Below are 15,032 nucleotides of genomic sequence, written 5' to 3'. Positions count from 1 at the left end.
GTTGTACGAGCTCCACCTTAAGACCCTCTAAGCCAAAGACCCGATTTTGATTCGGTTCGATTGGTAGTCGTCATATTCGCCCTTCAGGAAGCCGACGTCGGCTTGTTTTGGTCCGGGCCTCGGATGCTTGGAGAGGGGGAACGGCAGCGGGGGGTTCAAAAAGATGTCAGCTGTCTCCCATCATAACTCCAGCTGAAGCTGTCACAAATCAGGTAATACTAGGCTTCGAAATCTTGGACGCCATGTTCGAGAAAGCCATAGTGACATTCTCGCCGGGGGAGGGGGTAGCGACCTTCAACTTGGTCAGGGCAGCCATCCTGGTCGACGAGTCGGATCCGGTAGGTATTCATATTGCGGCACGGAATCTTGCAGAGGACTTCGGCCGCGTGACCCAGTCTGATGCTAGCGAAGTCACCGTCATCAACAGCAACCAGTGCAATGTATCCTTGGATACGAGTACGGCCATCATTATTGGATGCGTTCGATCAAGTCAACTCATCCAGCAATTGGAGAAAGAGGGTAAGCTCGACTCTGGAAAGGTCCGCGGGAAATGGGAATCATTTACCACTGCCCTGGTCGAACAACCTCTACCAGGCGTTGAGATAGCGCTTGTGATCGCCGGAAGTGACAAGAGGGGCGCGATATTCGGCGCTTACACGTTGTCTGAGCAGATTGGGGTTTCACCGTAGGGACTCACTCTCGATCGTCTGTAAAGCGCTCATGAGCTGAACTGGGACCAGTTGGTATTACTGGGCGGACGTTCCGCCAAAGCTTCACAAGGACATATTTGCATTGAGAGAACCGACTTATCATGGCGAACCAAGCGTTCGCTTCCGCGGTCTCTTCATCAATGATGAAGCCCCCGCTCTGACCGGCTGGGCCAGGGCAACCTTTGGGTGCTACAATTCGGAATTCTACAAGAAAGTATTCGAATTGTTGCTGCGTCTCAAGGTTTGCTATCTCTGCAACGTAAACACACATCTCGTGAATGCTCAGTCTTTCTCCAGGCAAACTTCCTGTGGCCAGCCATGTGGCCTGGCTACCCAAACCCGGGCGCGTCCTTCTTCACCGACGACCCCGAGACCGCCCAAGCCGCCGAGGACTATGGCATCGCCGTGTCCACATCGCACCACGAGCCCATGCAGCGGTTGTCAAACGAGTGGTTCATGAACAACCCGGACGGCAGCTGGAACTGGCTCACGAACAAGGAGAACATTGCCAAGTTCTTCGAGGAAGGCGTGAAGAGAGCCAAGGGCCGCGAGTCCTACTTCACACTGGGCATGCGCGGAGAATACGACCGGAAGATGAAGACGGATGATCCGGCTGCAGTAGTGCGCGACGTGATCAGAACCCAACGGGCCCTTATCAAGCAGGTTCACGGAAGCGAGGACGCCGTGCCACGTATGTGTCCGCTACTGTCGTGAAAGCGAGGTTAGTTTGTAACTAATGTTGTGCAAAGAGCTCTTGGCGCTGTATAAGGAAGTGCAGGAGCAATACGAAGGGGGCAACCTCGATGTCCCAGACGATGTTACTCTGCTCTTTTCCGACGACAACTTTGGTAGCATCAGACGCCTCCCGTCCGGGGCAGAAAGTGACAGAAAAGGAGGAGCAGGAGTAAGTGATCATTGTTGAATTTCCATTCGCCAAAGACGTTCCAGGCTGACCGACTGGAAGGTATACTATCATTTCGAGTACGTGGGAGTACCTCGCAGCTACAAATGGATCAACAGCAACTCTCAGGTATGGCCTGATTTACACCCGGCTCCTCTAGTCTCATGATACTAACATATTCCACAGGGGAAAGTCTGGCATCAGCTGCAAGAAGCACACAGACGCAATGCAAAGCAAATCTGGGTCTTCAATGTAGGCGACATCAAGCCAATGGAAGTTCCGCTCACATTCGCAATGACGATGGCCTGGGACATCGATTCCATCGAGGCGACTGATTTCGCCAAATTCTATCGGACAATGGCAGAAGTCAACTTTGGAAAACAGAAATCAGAGGAGATTGCAACAATTTGGCAAAAGTACGACCGCCTAGCCGCTCTGCGGAGACACGAGCACATCGAGTCGACAACTTTCTCCCTTGTCAACTACAACGAGGCAGACGACGTCCTCAGCCGTTGGGATGCTCTGCTCGCGCTCGCCGAGGATATCCACCGGGAGGCGCCGGAAGAGCAAAAGGCCGCGATATTCGAAACCGTCCTGCACCCGGTCGCAGCCTCCACCATCTTCACGAAGCTCCAGATCACCCTGGGCCGGAATCGGCTCTACGCCCGACAGCGAAGAAACACAGCCAACAGGCTCGCCCAGAAAGTCCTTGATCTCTTTGATGCCGACTACGACCTATCTGAGGAGTTTCACGGGCTTCTGGGCGGGAAATGGGACCAGATAATGCGACAGACGCACTACGGCTACGAGGACACCTGGCATGCTCCGTATCGGGACATGATCAGTGGCTTGTCCTATGTTCAGCGCAGACAGTATTCCAACCCCATCATGGGGCAGATGGGGATAGCGGTGGAGGGCCACGAAGGTGTTCGGCCTGGGAGAACGAACGAGGAGTCGGATCGGACGCATCCTAGCCGGCGTGACTTGGTTCCGGGAGTCACGTTGGGACAGATGAGCCGTTACGGACCTTCGAAAAGATGGCTTGATATTTACACCAGGGGACCCCAAGCCATCCAATGGCAGGCATCTGTTCCGCATGCTTGGCTCCGGTTATCAACCGCGGCTGGCACCCTCGATCCCGATGGAGATGACGTCCGAATCGAGGTCACGGTCGACTGGGATCAGGTCCCTGATACTTTTGACGAGGAAGTTTTGGTCGACATCCGCTCTGAAGAGGGTGATTTTGAACAGGTCCACCTTCCAATCACGGCAAGACGCGTTCCCGAATCGTTCCGAGGAGGTTTCGTTGAGACGGACGCATGTGTCTCGATTTCTGCGGCCCATCAACCTCAGCCAGGGTTCAGAGTCTTTCCTGAGTGCGGTAGGACGCCGGCGGGCGCAATCGCCGTTGTACCAAGCGAGATTGAAACCTCACCGCAGCTGGCTTACAAGTTTTACACATTTTCGCAAGTCGCGAGACCAGTCTTGTTGCTGTACTTCAACATGACTCTCGATCTCGACCCGGCTGACCCGATGACCTACGAGATCCAAGTGGACGACGGGCCTGGCCAGACGCATCGGTTGCTCCCAACGACACTTGATCTACCTGACGGATGGTTCCACGCCGTGCAAGACTGCACTTGGCTGCGGGACCACGACCTTGGCGGATCCGGACTCGAACCCGGTGAGCACAGCGTCAGGGTCAGGCTGAGACATTCGAATTTGATTTTGGAGAAGTTGGTGGTTGACCTTGGTGGAGTGAAGGAGAGCTACCTGGGGCCGCCGCCGAGCGCGTACATCCCTTGATCCTTGGCATTGTGCCCAGTGGTCTGTCTCCTATCAAGTCAATGTGATTTGGTTTGCAGCAATTGCATTGTAGGAATGTGTAACTACATACAAGCCAATAGGACTCCCAAAACACAAGGGCTAGAGAAGCCTTCCTTGAGGCCGTCGTTGAGAGAGATGATGAAGCACGGTGCCGCAAGCTCTTGCGCGGAAATGAGCAGGGTTACCTCGCAGGATGATGGTCAAGGTTCATTGTCCCTAGGTTCAGGTCGTAGTAGTTGGGATACGAGTCTAAAACGAAGTGTAACGTCGACGTTCTACCTTTTCGCTATAAGGTTTCCGCTGAGCCAAGTCTAACAGCAGGTTGTGTGGATATGTCGTAGAACTGAGTGGAAGATGGTTCGGAAAAAGGCATTTCCTTGTCGGGCTATTAGATCAAGTAGTAGAGAGTGATTTCCGCCCCAAAACATTACATCTTCGTGAACGCTGGCGCGGATCTAGTTCGAGATAATACGCAGCATTTACTGACCATGTAAGGTGGGCAACAGTCCAGTGATTTCCAAGGGCGGTCAATTCCTCTTCAAAGAAAAGCCCTACCCTGTGTCCTCTGGTCATTGTCAGCTACGTTACATCCTTCAACTCTTTAACGCAACAGCATCGAAATGTACGATTAGTAGAGACCATGGGGGTATGTCATGGTTGAGCATAGTCACAATCGGTAATAGTGTCGAAATCACATGAATAAGGCCCAATAATACGTGATTCAGCTGATATTACATTGGACGACCAATCTGTAAGCAAGCCTGGTGCCATCTGATGCTCTGGTTAGCTGACATGGACATCCGGCTTCCTGTGGACGATTGTCGTCGGATTCACCCTTTCTATACTACGAAGCAAGGAGCATGACAAGTTGCCCCGCCGTCTGCAAACGCCTTCCTGACGCCGTAATCCGTTCACTTTTTTTCTTCTTTCGAAAATCGTCCAGCGACAACACTAAAGCATACCTTTTCGTTTTTTCTGAAAAAACTTCAGTCTCTGATCGTGAACCCCATGGCTTCGATCTCCGGGAATACGGCACGGATAGACTTGTCCAGACTCCAGTTGGACCTGTTGGTAGCGTGCTCGAAGAAGGCACGGCTCAGCATCCTGCGTCCCGTTATGGGGCACACGTCGACGGCGGCTTCGAGGCTGTAGGGCCAGCCGACGCTGGTGCCCCCCGTGTCCGTCGTGCCCGGCGAGAGCCAGTCGCGGAACCTGTTGATCAGCGCGTCGCGGATGGCAGGGCTGGCGGTCACGCAGTTAGGTGAATCCGGAACAGCGTTTGTGGGTGGGTGGTGGGGGTTGGTTTGCTCACTGTGGTACGAGGTCGATGGTCATGCGATGGGGTATGAATCGTTGCCGGTGGGTCGGACGGATCATCTCGGGCATGAGGGCGTAGTTTGTGGCGGTGGGCAGTATGTTCCACTATGCCGCGTGTCAGCGAACGTGTATCCAGAGTCGTGATGACTCGGAGAGAGAAAGAGAGAGAGAGGGGGGGGGGGGAGAGAGGGAGGGAGAGAGAGAGAGAGAAACGCATCGTCAGTCCCCCACCTCGAGATACTCACCCGCATGTAAGTCGCGGAAAGGGCGATGCTCGCGAGCTGCACGAACACGTCATAGCCCTCGATGTTCTTCATCAGCTCGCAGGCCCACGAGTGAACATCGTAGGCGTCGTGGGGCTCGCGGTCCCGGAAGAAGAGCTCGATGTCGATGCGGTCCGAGGGCCCGAGGACCTGGAACGCCGGGACGCCGTCGGAGAGCATTTCCAGGGCGGCGTCTCGGTAGGTGTAGAACAGGCTCGAGAGCGGGCTCCCGTCGGAGTTTATGAAAGACGGCAGGCGGTACTCCTCGGTCTGCAGGTTCAGCAGCTGCCGCGCCTGAACCGCCGGCGGGTAGTAGTTTGCCCGCACGGCGCACGACAGCGGGAGATTGCCGAAGGCCCCGACGGCGCCGGGGGGCAGGGGCTCGGCGGAAGACGAAGATTGCGACCGGCGGCGTGCCGCCTGGTCGGCTCGGCGGAGAGCATGGACGAGCTCCGTGCTCTCCCGCTCACGATCTTCTTCTTCTTCTTCTTCTTCTTCTTCTGACTCGGGGGCTTGCGCGTCTGCCGGACGTGCGGACGACTTGGCGGCTGATGTGAGTATTACGACGATGAGAATCACTTTGGAGGGTGGTGGGGGAGACACAAACTTGAGCATCGGATGATTTAGTATTGATGTCGATGCTGTCGACACCGCTAAGGAGGTAGTGCATCTTGTCGATTTTCCAGGGGACTATCCCGGACGGGAGCGGAGGCTCGTCGTCCTCCTCCGGCTTGACGAAGGCGGCGATGCCGGCTGTGGTGGTGGTCTGCCGGGATTGCTCCGTCTCAGAGGCGGCCTCACGAGAGGGCTCAACTGTGCGTTCCCGCGCCGCCCCTTGGTCGGTTCTCAGCCGTTGGAGGATGGCTTCGGGCGACTCACCGGCGGTCAGTTGCGCCATGATGCTCGCCCTGGCCTCATCGCTCGCCGATTTGAGGCGCTCGAGCAGGGACTTGAGTGTGTCGACCTCCCCCTTCAATTGGCGGTTGGCCTTCCGGATGCCCTGCATACGCGTCTCGCCCAGGTCCGCCTCGTAGAGGCAGTCATGTTTCGTCAACAGGCACCGGCTGCAAGAGGGCCGTTGTGTGTCACACTGGGTTGGTGGGGAAGAAAACAGTGTTAGCTCTCATCTGCATCTACAACAACCGACGCAAAAGGCCCGTTATCTTGTACCTTTTGACGCAGTTTTCTGCACTGTCCGCATGCCACTCGTCCCTTGGGGCCCTTTGCCGCGCCGGATTCCGACGCCGACTTGTCATCGGGCACCTGTCCTAGGGGGCGGATGGAGCGTAAGGCCGTCGACATGGTGACCTTTCCGTGTCTCCCGAGTTGAGTTTTGAGGATAGATGGGAAAGATCAGCTAGACGCAGGTGGAAGCCTGGATGTGCATTGAGGAGGGGCCAGCGTATCAAGCTTAGGGTGAAAGGGAGCGGCACCACCCGGCCCAGGGTTAAACACAGGGGTCCTACAGCGTTCCGTTGCCGTGCGAGCGTGCGTGCGTACTAATTATGAGTGGTAATCGTACTTATTAGTCATTAGATGCTCATTAAGCGCGGGGCGAGGCGTCAGGGTCCTGTCTCTCCGTCCTCTTAGTCCAATGAGGCCGGAGCGATAACTCACTCCTTCATTCCTAGTGAGACGAAAACGTTTGCAACAAGTTAAAATAATTGCAATACTACTGGTCCATGTACTCGCCCTGTACTCGTACGAATGGGGTCAGCCGAGGAGTGAGGGGAGTGATCTGCCCCCCCCCTTCGAAGGCACGCATAGCGTAAGACACATTGCTTTTATTCTTTCTTTTTTTCTTTCCCCCCTCCCATCAACTGGGAAACACGAAGTTGAATTCCACGGACGTATCTTGGACTGAGAGGACATTGCGCAGGGAATGCTGTTTTGTTTTGTACACTAACACTGGACACTAGCAGCTGGTGCGGCCACCGTCAACGGGATTTGACCTACGTGCTCTGTGAAACTTACGCACATACATCAGAGTTTCATAGCCGATGTATTACATCTCACCTTACCAAGTGTCATCCAGAGACTATGCAAACCACTAACGTACTTATGTACAACGCGAACATATATGACATGTGCAGGAACTCCTTCCCCCTGCCAAGAAACATACCTGAATAAAGGTAAACGATGTTCGAAGTTTTCCCAATCTACGCCCCGGCCTCGGACCGCCGTCTAGGATCCCGCCATGTCCGGATAACCAGCCAAGACAGATGCGTAGGCCAAGTCACATGGTAGTGGGGGATGGCGTAGAATTACTAAATATTTGACACCGAAAGGTTGGAGTGCTAGTAGTTTTGGCCTAGTTTTCACTGAGTTGATCCGCAGCCATGTGGTACAAATCAATTCGACAACCTTGCCATCCTCACCTTAACGTCAGGAGCTGCGAATTAGCCACATGTCGAACCAGTCGATTGTGGCCTTGAGGCTTTGCTCCTTGCACCAGCCTAGACAGACCAGCCTGTTAGTAAATCCCATGCTCACCGCTGAGCTCGGACTGGTTCAATAAGACACTCACGTTGGTACGGATCCGACGGGTCGCCCTTCACCGCGAAGCCGTGGCCTACGCCTTGGAAGAGCTGCAGGTGGTAAACCTTGCCCTCCTTCTGGAGGACATCGATCGCCTTCCTCCGCGACTCAGTGGGAAACGCGTGATCGTTCTCGGCACAGGAGAGCAGCAGGGGTCCTGGAGTGCGCTGTAAGCTCGCGCCCGCCACGGTTGACGTCTTGTCGCTCCTCCGGGCTCATTCCACATCGACGCCCGGAGAGCAAAACTCGCCGCATTATAAGGGGAGGAGGGGGAAGATGAGATGCAGACGAGCCCTCTCGCCGCCGCTGATATAACTCACTTTTCACCCCCGCGAAATGCTCCTCCTTCAGCGCGGTCGGGTGCGCGAACGCCCCGGCCGACACCGCCGGCTCGCCGTCGCCGCCGACCCCGGCAAGTAGATCGCACACGTACGGCGCGCCAAAGCAGTACCCAACGCAGGCGAAGCGGGTCTCGGTCCCCGTCGCGGCGTGCAACTCGGCGCCGAAGCGCGCGCGGACGGCCGCGGTCCAGCGCGGCACGGTCTCGGCGGCGAAGGCGGAGTGCTTGGCACGCCAGGCGGCGAAGTCGAAACCCGGCGGCAGCGGGTCGTCCTTGGTGGCGCGGTACAGGGAGATGGGGTCGCCGCGGAAGTAGTCCATGCCGAGCGCCGTGTAGCCGGCGGCGGCGAAGCCGTCGAGGAGGCACTGCGCGTTGACCGAGAGGCCCCAGACGTCGGGGAAATAAAGCACGACATGGCCGTTGGCCGCCGGCGCATTCTTCACGTCCGAGGGACGGACTACGTAAGTCGGTGCGCCGAGGATATCCTCGACGCCGCCGCGGGGGCTACCCTCGTGCAGGGTGCCGGCCCAGCAGCACGGCCCCGGGGGCTGGGCGAGGAACTCTGGCTTGGCGGATGCGGTCTCGGTCATTCTGTCGGGTGAGATGTACGCCTCGTGTGTCCCGTGTTGAGTGGTTATGATTAACCACCACGTAGCTGCGTGAGCGATGTTCAGAGATGGCGGGTTCCGGTGGATGACGATCGATCAGTGTGAAATGCCGCTTCGGCACCGGCGGCGGTGCGGGGTCTCATTCGTTCGACACACGCCGTCGCAGAAGCACAGACTCGAGGTTCGATCGACAAGCTTTGATTTTGGCACACAGGTCGACAAATGTGTGTAGTCTAAGATGGTAATGTTGACAGTGTGCCAGAATGTGGTTTCCTAGTTCGCTTTTCTCTCTATAAAACTTATTGATACTACCACAATCATCACGCAGCGAAGCGTGGAACTTCCGCTTCTTGCTCAGTATCAACATAAGATACGTAAACGCAAGTAATCTTCTTTCCAGGTGGTCAGATAAGCCATTTTATAAATTACTTCGGGAGTGGATGCCCCAACTACAGAGTCAAGCCCTTTGTCTTTAATAGCTATTAATAGGAGACTTTTAGGGAAGAACAAATCTGTCTGATGAAGAATACGCTTAAAACTAGTAGAGTAGTGTTGTAAAGCTAGTACAACTTTATGTAGCTTGTACTAGTATAGTAGTAAGCGCTACACATGTAGATTACTACAAGATAGACCTATGTAACTAATGGTATTTCTACTTGGAAATCTTCTTGTATGTAGACTTAGGAGGAACAACAACTTCTCTCTTAAATAACTAGACGCTTTGGTTTATCACATGTCCAACTGTCCTGGTAATGAATCATTACAACATGGACATTGGCACTTTGCCATGGCTGCCCGCGTACACGACCACCTGGTTTGAAAATCGGCCCCAGGATTGAATGTCTTTTTGTGGAAGTAAGAATAGGTGTATTATTGTGTCTTCTCCATGTAAGGTACATCAAGGCTGGGAGGCGTTTCATGCAACGAGAGTTCTGAAGGAGCAACCCCGTTGTTCTGCCCGCCAAACCCTATCAAACGCTACCCATCCATCCTTTCCAGCCTATTTCTTAGGAGGTGGCATCCTTCAAAGGCTTCCTTCCGTAGACGGAGTATCTGGTGAGAAGTCAGTTTTCCGAGAACACCCCGTCAACACGTGTGCGGAGGGTGTCACTCACGCGTTCCAGTAGGCGTGGATGTTCTTGTTCTTGAAATCCTTGCGGACGCTGGCGATGAAAACGAGCACCTCTTCCCTCGTCCAGCCGAGCACGCGCGTGAAGAGGGCGAGGGCGCCGGGCTCGACGCCTTCGAGGCTGCAGGCCTGGGTCCAGAGGCCGAGCTCGCGGAGGGCCTCGTCCTTTGGCCACGGGCTCGTGGGCCAGACGCGCTTGTGCTCGACGACGTCCTCGAAGCCGGCTTCCTGGAGCAGGCGCCGGAAGGCTCCGGGAACCGTGATCGGGCGCCCGATGAGCTCCGTGCCCTCCATCATCAGCGTCGACCAGCGGGCCATCGGGTCGTCCGGCTTCAGAGTCCCATCGCCGCAGAGGATGGGGAATGCGTTGTCCTGCAGCTCGATGTAGCCGCCGGGTTCCAGGTTGCTGTGTCTCTTATTAGCCTTGCGTGTGCATGTGTGTGTATGTGTGTAAACAGGTCCGGCGGCTCAAGACGTACTCGTAGGCCTGCTTGAGAAACTTTTCCCAGCTGGCGAAGCATGCGTTCATGTGCCTCGCGAAAATGAAGTCGAAAGGCTCCTGCCAGGTCCACTCTTTCTCAACGTCGTCGATCTCGAACCGGCAGTTGGGCGGGACGCTGTCGGACTGGTGAGCAGGTCTTCACGCATCAGTTATCGGGGGCACTGACTACTCCGGTTGGATAGGGCTTAGGTCGACTCCGACCACCTGATCTGGGGTAAGTTAAACATTCGCACAAGAAAGCCCGGATAGGCGGGGAAGCCATACCACTGCTTCGGGGTGGGCGTCCGCTGTACGGCGTCAGCAAAGAGACTGCGTCAAAGATTTCGTCCTTTCAGGTGATTTAGGGCTCACCGTAGTCCATTGCCCAGATTCCAGTCCCCGTTCCGATGTCCAGAACGCGGTTGGCACCGTCTTTCTTTGGGCACATGCAGAGCTTGCCGTCCCAGGTCAACTGCCAACAGTGATGCTGAAAGTCTGGACCATGTTAGCCCGTTGCTTGTCCCGATGAGATCGTATCAGAAACGAGGTCGAAGACTCACCTAAACGTTCCTGTTCCCTCTTTTTTTTTTTCGGCGAATAGGTTAGCCAGCGGCTCACACTCTCGTCACGCGAATGCCTGGCAACATACTACGTCATTTGGCAAGATGTAAGCTACATGGAGGAGACGCGCAGTTAGTTCATTGGGCCCATAGACTGCCGACCGCCGCCTCGAACTACTCACTTCCATCGCTGACACTGTGGTACGTCCGGCCGTTTTCTCTGCGGTAGTCGCGAATGCTCGACCTCAGGGAGTCTGTATCCGTCTGGACAGACTAAGACAAAGAAGGCGACGTCAGTCACGCTACGACGAAGATGATGACCAAATGGGCCAAGGCCTGCCCTAGCTAGACTTACAGTACCACTCAGTGAAACCGCATCGCTCTCATCCTCGATATCCTGGGGCTCCTGGCATGATAGTGAGTAAGGATCTAAGCAGCGCTAGAAAGCTGGGTCGACCCACGGGCGCCTCCACAGGCTCCGGCTGCTGTTGCTGGTGCTGGGCTTGCAGCACGTCCGCCATCTCGTCTCGAGAGGACTCGAAAGTGTGGTTGAGGAGATGGTCTGACAGTGCGACAATGTGACGGAGAGAGAGGGGAAGGAGGACGATGGAGAGGCGTCCTTAAGACCCCTGGCAAATATGCTCACCCTACCTACATGCTACGGTGGTATCTCTCACCCCGCTCGCTGGCTCACCCGCCTCTTTCGGACTGGTTTCCGGAAGTGTTCCAACCCAACCTCTGTGATTGGGCCCGGCGCGGGCTGCAGACATACGACGGTGTGCGCAGCTGTGCTACTGCGCCGAGGAGGCGAGGTTTCTGGGTGATTGATCCGGCCTACCCGATTCGACGGATCAATTCGATAGGCGCCCTAGCCCCTGTTGAATTCTTCAAAACGAACGATGGTGGCGGCATTCCATTGGGCCATTTCCCGGTCAATCGTGATCGCCTACATCCACTCCCGTCAACTGGGACTCCGGCTACCCAGTTTGGGGAGTTTGCCTTTGCTGTTGCTGTCGATGCATGGGACGGGCCGAGACATCCCGTCATGGGATGATGGCTTCACGCCAGAATGAGAACTTGGATAACCTGCATCAGTATGCGAGCATAGTCCTTCACTGACTATGTTCATTCCTGTTGCCTATTAGGTTAAACAGTCACCCGAGATGCTAAGCTGGCCAAGCCCCTCGCAACGGGCAGCTGAGATGCCAGCCGTCGCTCGGTCTGAGAATTCCGCTAGAGGGCTCCGCTCGAGGGCCATATAGAAATCTTCCGACGCTGTGTCTAGTCTAATCTTCCTATCTTGGGGGTGTCTGATGAATTGATTAGGTAGAGGTAGTAGACTGTGACATCTGATTAAGGTTATCTAGACTAAAGACAAAATGTTCACATCAACTAGGAGCCATAGAAATGGTGGGTTATTTCTTATGGTATCAGAAAACATGTCCTACTGAAAAGTCGATCGCTGACATTGCATCTACATCGTATTTTGCGGGAATTCGATTTCCCCCGGCTGGTCATTGGATGTGCCAGCAAGGGTTGGCAGGGTGCCTTTTACCCCTTCAACCACTTAACCACTTACACACTTTCACATACATACACACACCACCGCAGTCACGCATAGACATCACCACACCACCTCCTGCAAATTAGCTAGCACTGATGCTGTGCTAATGCTGACATTACTACCTTGATAACCTCTCGTCAACTATCATGTACATCTATGCTGTATACACAGCATGTCAGTTGAAGTACCTTGGCTGGAAACTACTGATTGGACCCCTGTATTCTCACTGTAACTAGGGTTAAAGAATAAGGGCTCAGAAGCATCATGAGATGCCTCAGAACATAAAATCTAGGGATTCCGTGTAGACTATCGAGACATACCGTGCGGGTGTCTTTTGCCACTAGAATCAATCCCACGGTGTTAAATAATATCATCATCATTATCATCATCTATATCATATTAGACCCAGCGGCGCTACTGTCGTTTATGCAGGCCGACGATGATCACCTTTCGCTCAACCTATCGCTGTAGCCTTTAGTTGAAATTTACACCAGCTGCACTAAAAAGGAAGTTGGTAAGAGCCAAAACTTTGGTATCGATCCAGGGCTAATAGTCATCCACGAATCGTACAGAAGTCCCCGCCTCATTCCTAGCTCTTGGCAACAACCTGACCTACAACCAGATACCTGGCGACTACACTATCCGTTCAGTTTCGAGACGTAATTACATCGAAATATTGAAATGGAGTGCAGATTGATGATGCTCCTAGTGTTAAATCCCAGTATTGATGAGAGGTCTGTCACCCGTTCTCTTCACTCACGGCAAGCTGCCTTCATTGAATCCAGCAACACACTTTTCTTCTACCGCAGATTATATCTTTGGACGTTGTATCCATTGTCTTAGAGCCCATCATGGCTCAACTTATCCCACCATCTCATAACGTTCTCGTGGTGCGTCCCCACATCCCCGTCACCTGTCAAGAGAGACAAGAGGTCCCGCGATCTGTTGAGTACAACGTATTCGCATTTCCGGCCGCATTTCTTACCTGTGACTTTCTCTCAGACTCGAGAACATCAACCATGACGGATGTTCAATGGGCAGCCGTGCTTCGAGGGGACGAGAGCGACGGCCGCAATTCAGGATACTACTGCCTGCTCGAAGCCTTCCGAGACATCTTTGAGCGCGGCGAAGGCCGCAAGTACGTGTTTCGAGATGTTCTCGCCGGCACTGACGATAGCACCTTTTACCGCCAACCGTTCTTGAAGGAGGTTGGCGGTGGGTTCGTCAACGCTACTTAGCGTCCGAGATCTCGGCGCACTGCCCGTGAGAGCTTGAACCATATTTCGTTTTGGTAGTGACGCCAAACCTCGTTGTCAGATGGTTTATCCTGGTGAAGATAATCACAAGCCATGGGGTTCTTCATCTTGCCGCGAAGAGCTATCCGAGCAGCTATATGTAGCTTGTAGATCGAAACATCTGGTTTTGCTTCAGGGTCCAAAATGTTTATACCATAAACCAAAGCTGGGTATAACATAGGTCGACACGCTCCAAAGCGAATGTTATAAACATAGTTTCGAATAGCATGCTAACGAATAATACAATTGAAATACTATCATTAGTACATGCTTATCATTGGTTCGTTGACAGCTAGATGTATAGTAGTAGAGGTATGTTATATATAGGCGCAAAATCGTGCATTAATAACCCCTGAAGGCGGTTTTTGTCAGTAGCCCGCTCCAGGTTGCTTTTTTCTCGGGCCACTTAGAGGTAAGTAGTTGAGAGACTCCTCCAATTCAGGGCCAACGCCAATTGCGGCTCAGTCCTCAAGAATATCTTAAAGGCTGCTTTCAGGGGCGGCCAGCAAGATGTAGTACTCCTCCTCGTTGAACTCCAACCTACATTCGAGAGTGAAGAGGCCTACCATAAAGCGCTAGGGGATGCTTCTCTTATAGGCTTTGTTAAAGAGATCCAGACCCTCCATCTCTTACCCTTCCGTTGCCTAAGAAAGACGAGTCCCGTATTGTTAGAAGAAAGATAGTAAAAGCGATCCAAGGCAGCCAAGTCAGGGTCCTCCGCTAGTTTCTTAGCCGCAATGCATATGATTTGGAACCCCCCCCCTCAGATGCTGTGTCGCTAGCGACTCTACATAACTACAAAGATATAGTAAGCTTCCTCCTCAACCAGGGCATGAACCTGGAATCGAACGGGGATCTCAGTACTCTCCTAAGAACGGCCTCGCTCCTCAACTTCCACTCCATTGTTCGACTGCTCCCAGATAGGGGGGCGGATGTAAACGTTTGCGGACCCTACGGAGACGCCCTCCAAGCCGCAGCCTCAAATGGGCACATTTTCGTCGCAAGACTCCTACGGGAGGGAGCCAACATCAATCAACGAGCCGGATTCTATGGAGCAGTGTTACATGCCCCTACTTACCACGGCCACCTCGACATGGTCGAACTCCTCTTAGATTCGAAAGCTAGTATCAACGCAAGAGGCTATTTGAACAGTACACTCCAAGCCGCTGCTGCGAGTGAGCATCGAGACGTCATCACGCTGATTATGAGAAGGAATTTTCATTGTTCCCGGAAGATGAGCGACTCTTGCCAAGCCCGGCTTGTCGCTTGCCGTCTTTCAGGGCTGCATCTCGCGGCCGTCGCCAATATAGGCCTGAGCTGGATAGCATACGCTTCCATATCGTGGATGATAACACCTCTCGAAATACCGAGGCCCTTGGCGGACATGTAGGCAATTCTTGGCGTTAAGGATGGCAATGTCTACACAGCAGCTTCATCTCCGGCTTTAAGTATCTCTCACAGAGACGGCCCCTTGATGGCCGCTACTACGTCGGGCCACG

The 15,032-nt window shown here is 54.0% G+C and overlaps 5 protein-coding genes across 5 annotated transcripts; 2 read left to right on the top strand and 3 right to left on the bottom strand.

Moving 5' to 3' along the window:
- Positions 1-242: 242 nt before the first annotated feature.
- On the top strand, positions 243-3,417 carry LY79DRAFT_668882 (uncharacterized protein; the record flags this gene model as incomplete). Its single annotated transcript, XM_060563576.1, has 6 exons — positions 243-685; positions 741-951; positions 1,008-1,401; positions 1,460-1,614; positions 1,675-1,740; positions 1,798-3,417. 6 exons carry the CDS (start codon positions 243-245, stop codon positions 3,415-3,417), a joined length of 2,889 nt encoding a protein of 962 aa, XP_060415192.1.
- Positions 3,418-4,424: 1,007 nt separating this feature from the next.
- LY79DRAFT_589411 (uncharacterized protein) lies at positions 4,425-6,320 on the bottom strand (the record flags this gene model as incomplete). The annotated part of the gene is made up of 5 exons (XM_060561027.1): positions 4,425-4,680; positions 4,751-4,860; positions 5,001-5,509; positions 5,598-6,108; positions 6,189-6,320. The coding sequence occupies 5 exons, from the start codon at positions 6,318-6,320 to the stop codon at positions 4,425-4,427; spliced, it is 1,518 nt and encodes a 505-aa protein (XP_060415191.1).
- A 1,083-nt stretch (positions 6,321-7,403) lies between these two features.
- Positions 7,404-8,486, bottom strand: LY79DRAFT_513299 (dienelactone hydrolase; the record flags this gene model as incomplete). The annotated part of the gene is made up of 3 exons (XM_060554478.1): positions 7,404-7,474; positions 7,546-7,713; positions 7,877-8,486. The coding sequence occupies 3 exons, from the start codon at positions 8,484-8,486 to the stop codon at positions 7,404-7,406; spliced, it is 849 nt and encodes a 282-aa protein (XP_060415190.1).
- A 596-nt stretch (positions 8,487-9,082) lies between these two features.
- LY79DRAFT_550373 (S-adenosyl-L-methionine-dependent methyltransferase) lies at positions 9,083-10,611 on the bottom strand. The gene is made up of 6 exons (XM_060557563.1): positions 10,487-10,611; positions 10,400-10,422; positions 10,302-10,339; positions 10,113-10,250; positions 9,620-10,039; positions 9,083-9,557 (listed from the first exon to the last, which is right to left on the bottom strand). The coding sequence occupies exons 1-6, from the start codon at positions 10,560-10,562 to the stop codon at positions 9,512-9,514; spliced, it is 741 nt and encodes a 246-aa protein (XP_060415189.1). The 5' UTR covers positions 10,563-10,611; the 3' UTR covers positions 9,083-9,511.
- Positions 10,612-13,089: 2,478 nt separating this feature from the next.
- On the top strand, positions 13,090-13,476 carry LY79DRAFT_668878 (uncharacterized protein; the record flags this gene model as incomplete). The annotated part of the gene is made up of 1 exon (XM_060563575.1): positions 13,090-13,476. The coding sequence occupies one exon, from the start codon at positions 13,090-13,092 to the stop codon at positions 13,474-13,476; it is 387 nt and encodes a 128-aa protein (XP_060415188.1).
- Between the last annotated feature and the right edge of the window lie 1,556 nt (positions 13,477-15,032).

The sequence above is a fragment of the Colletotrichum navitas genome, assembly GCF_030913465.1.
Source record: "Colletotrichum navitas strain CBS 125086 chromosome Unknown LY79scaffold_22, whole genome shotgun sequence".
Taxonomy (NCBI): Eukaryota; Fungi; Ascomycota; class Sordariomycetes; order Glomerellales; family Glomerellaceae; genus Colletotrichum; species Colletotrichum navitas.
Note: the sequence above shows the minus strand (reverse complement) of the source record. Positions and strands in the feature narration are given on the sequence as shown.

Bases quoted from the DNA above. Each gene is read 5' to 3' on its own strand.
- LY79DRAFT_550373 (XM_060557563.1), bottom strand. From the start codon at position 10,562: ATGTGCCCAAAGAAAGACGGTGCCAACCGCGTTCTGGACATCGGAACG. The intron at 10,251-10,301 runs GTCAGTGCCCCC...CCAGTCCGACAG, and splicing joins AGCCCTATCCAACCGGAGTA to CGTCCCGCCCAACTGCCGGT. The intron at 9,558-9,619 runs GTGAGTGACACC...ACTTCTCACCAG, and splicing joins ATCCACGCCTACTGGAACGC to ATACTCCGTCTACGGAAGGA.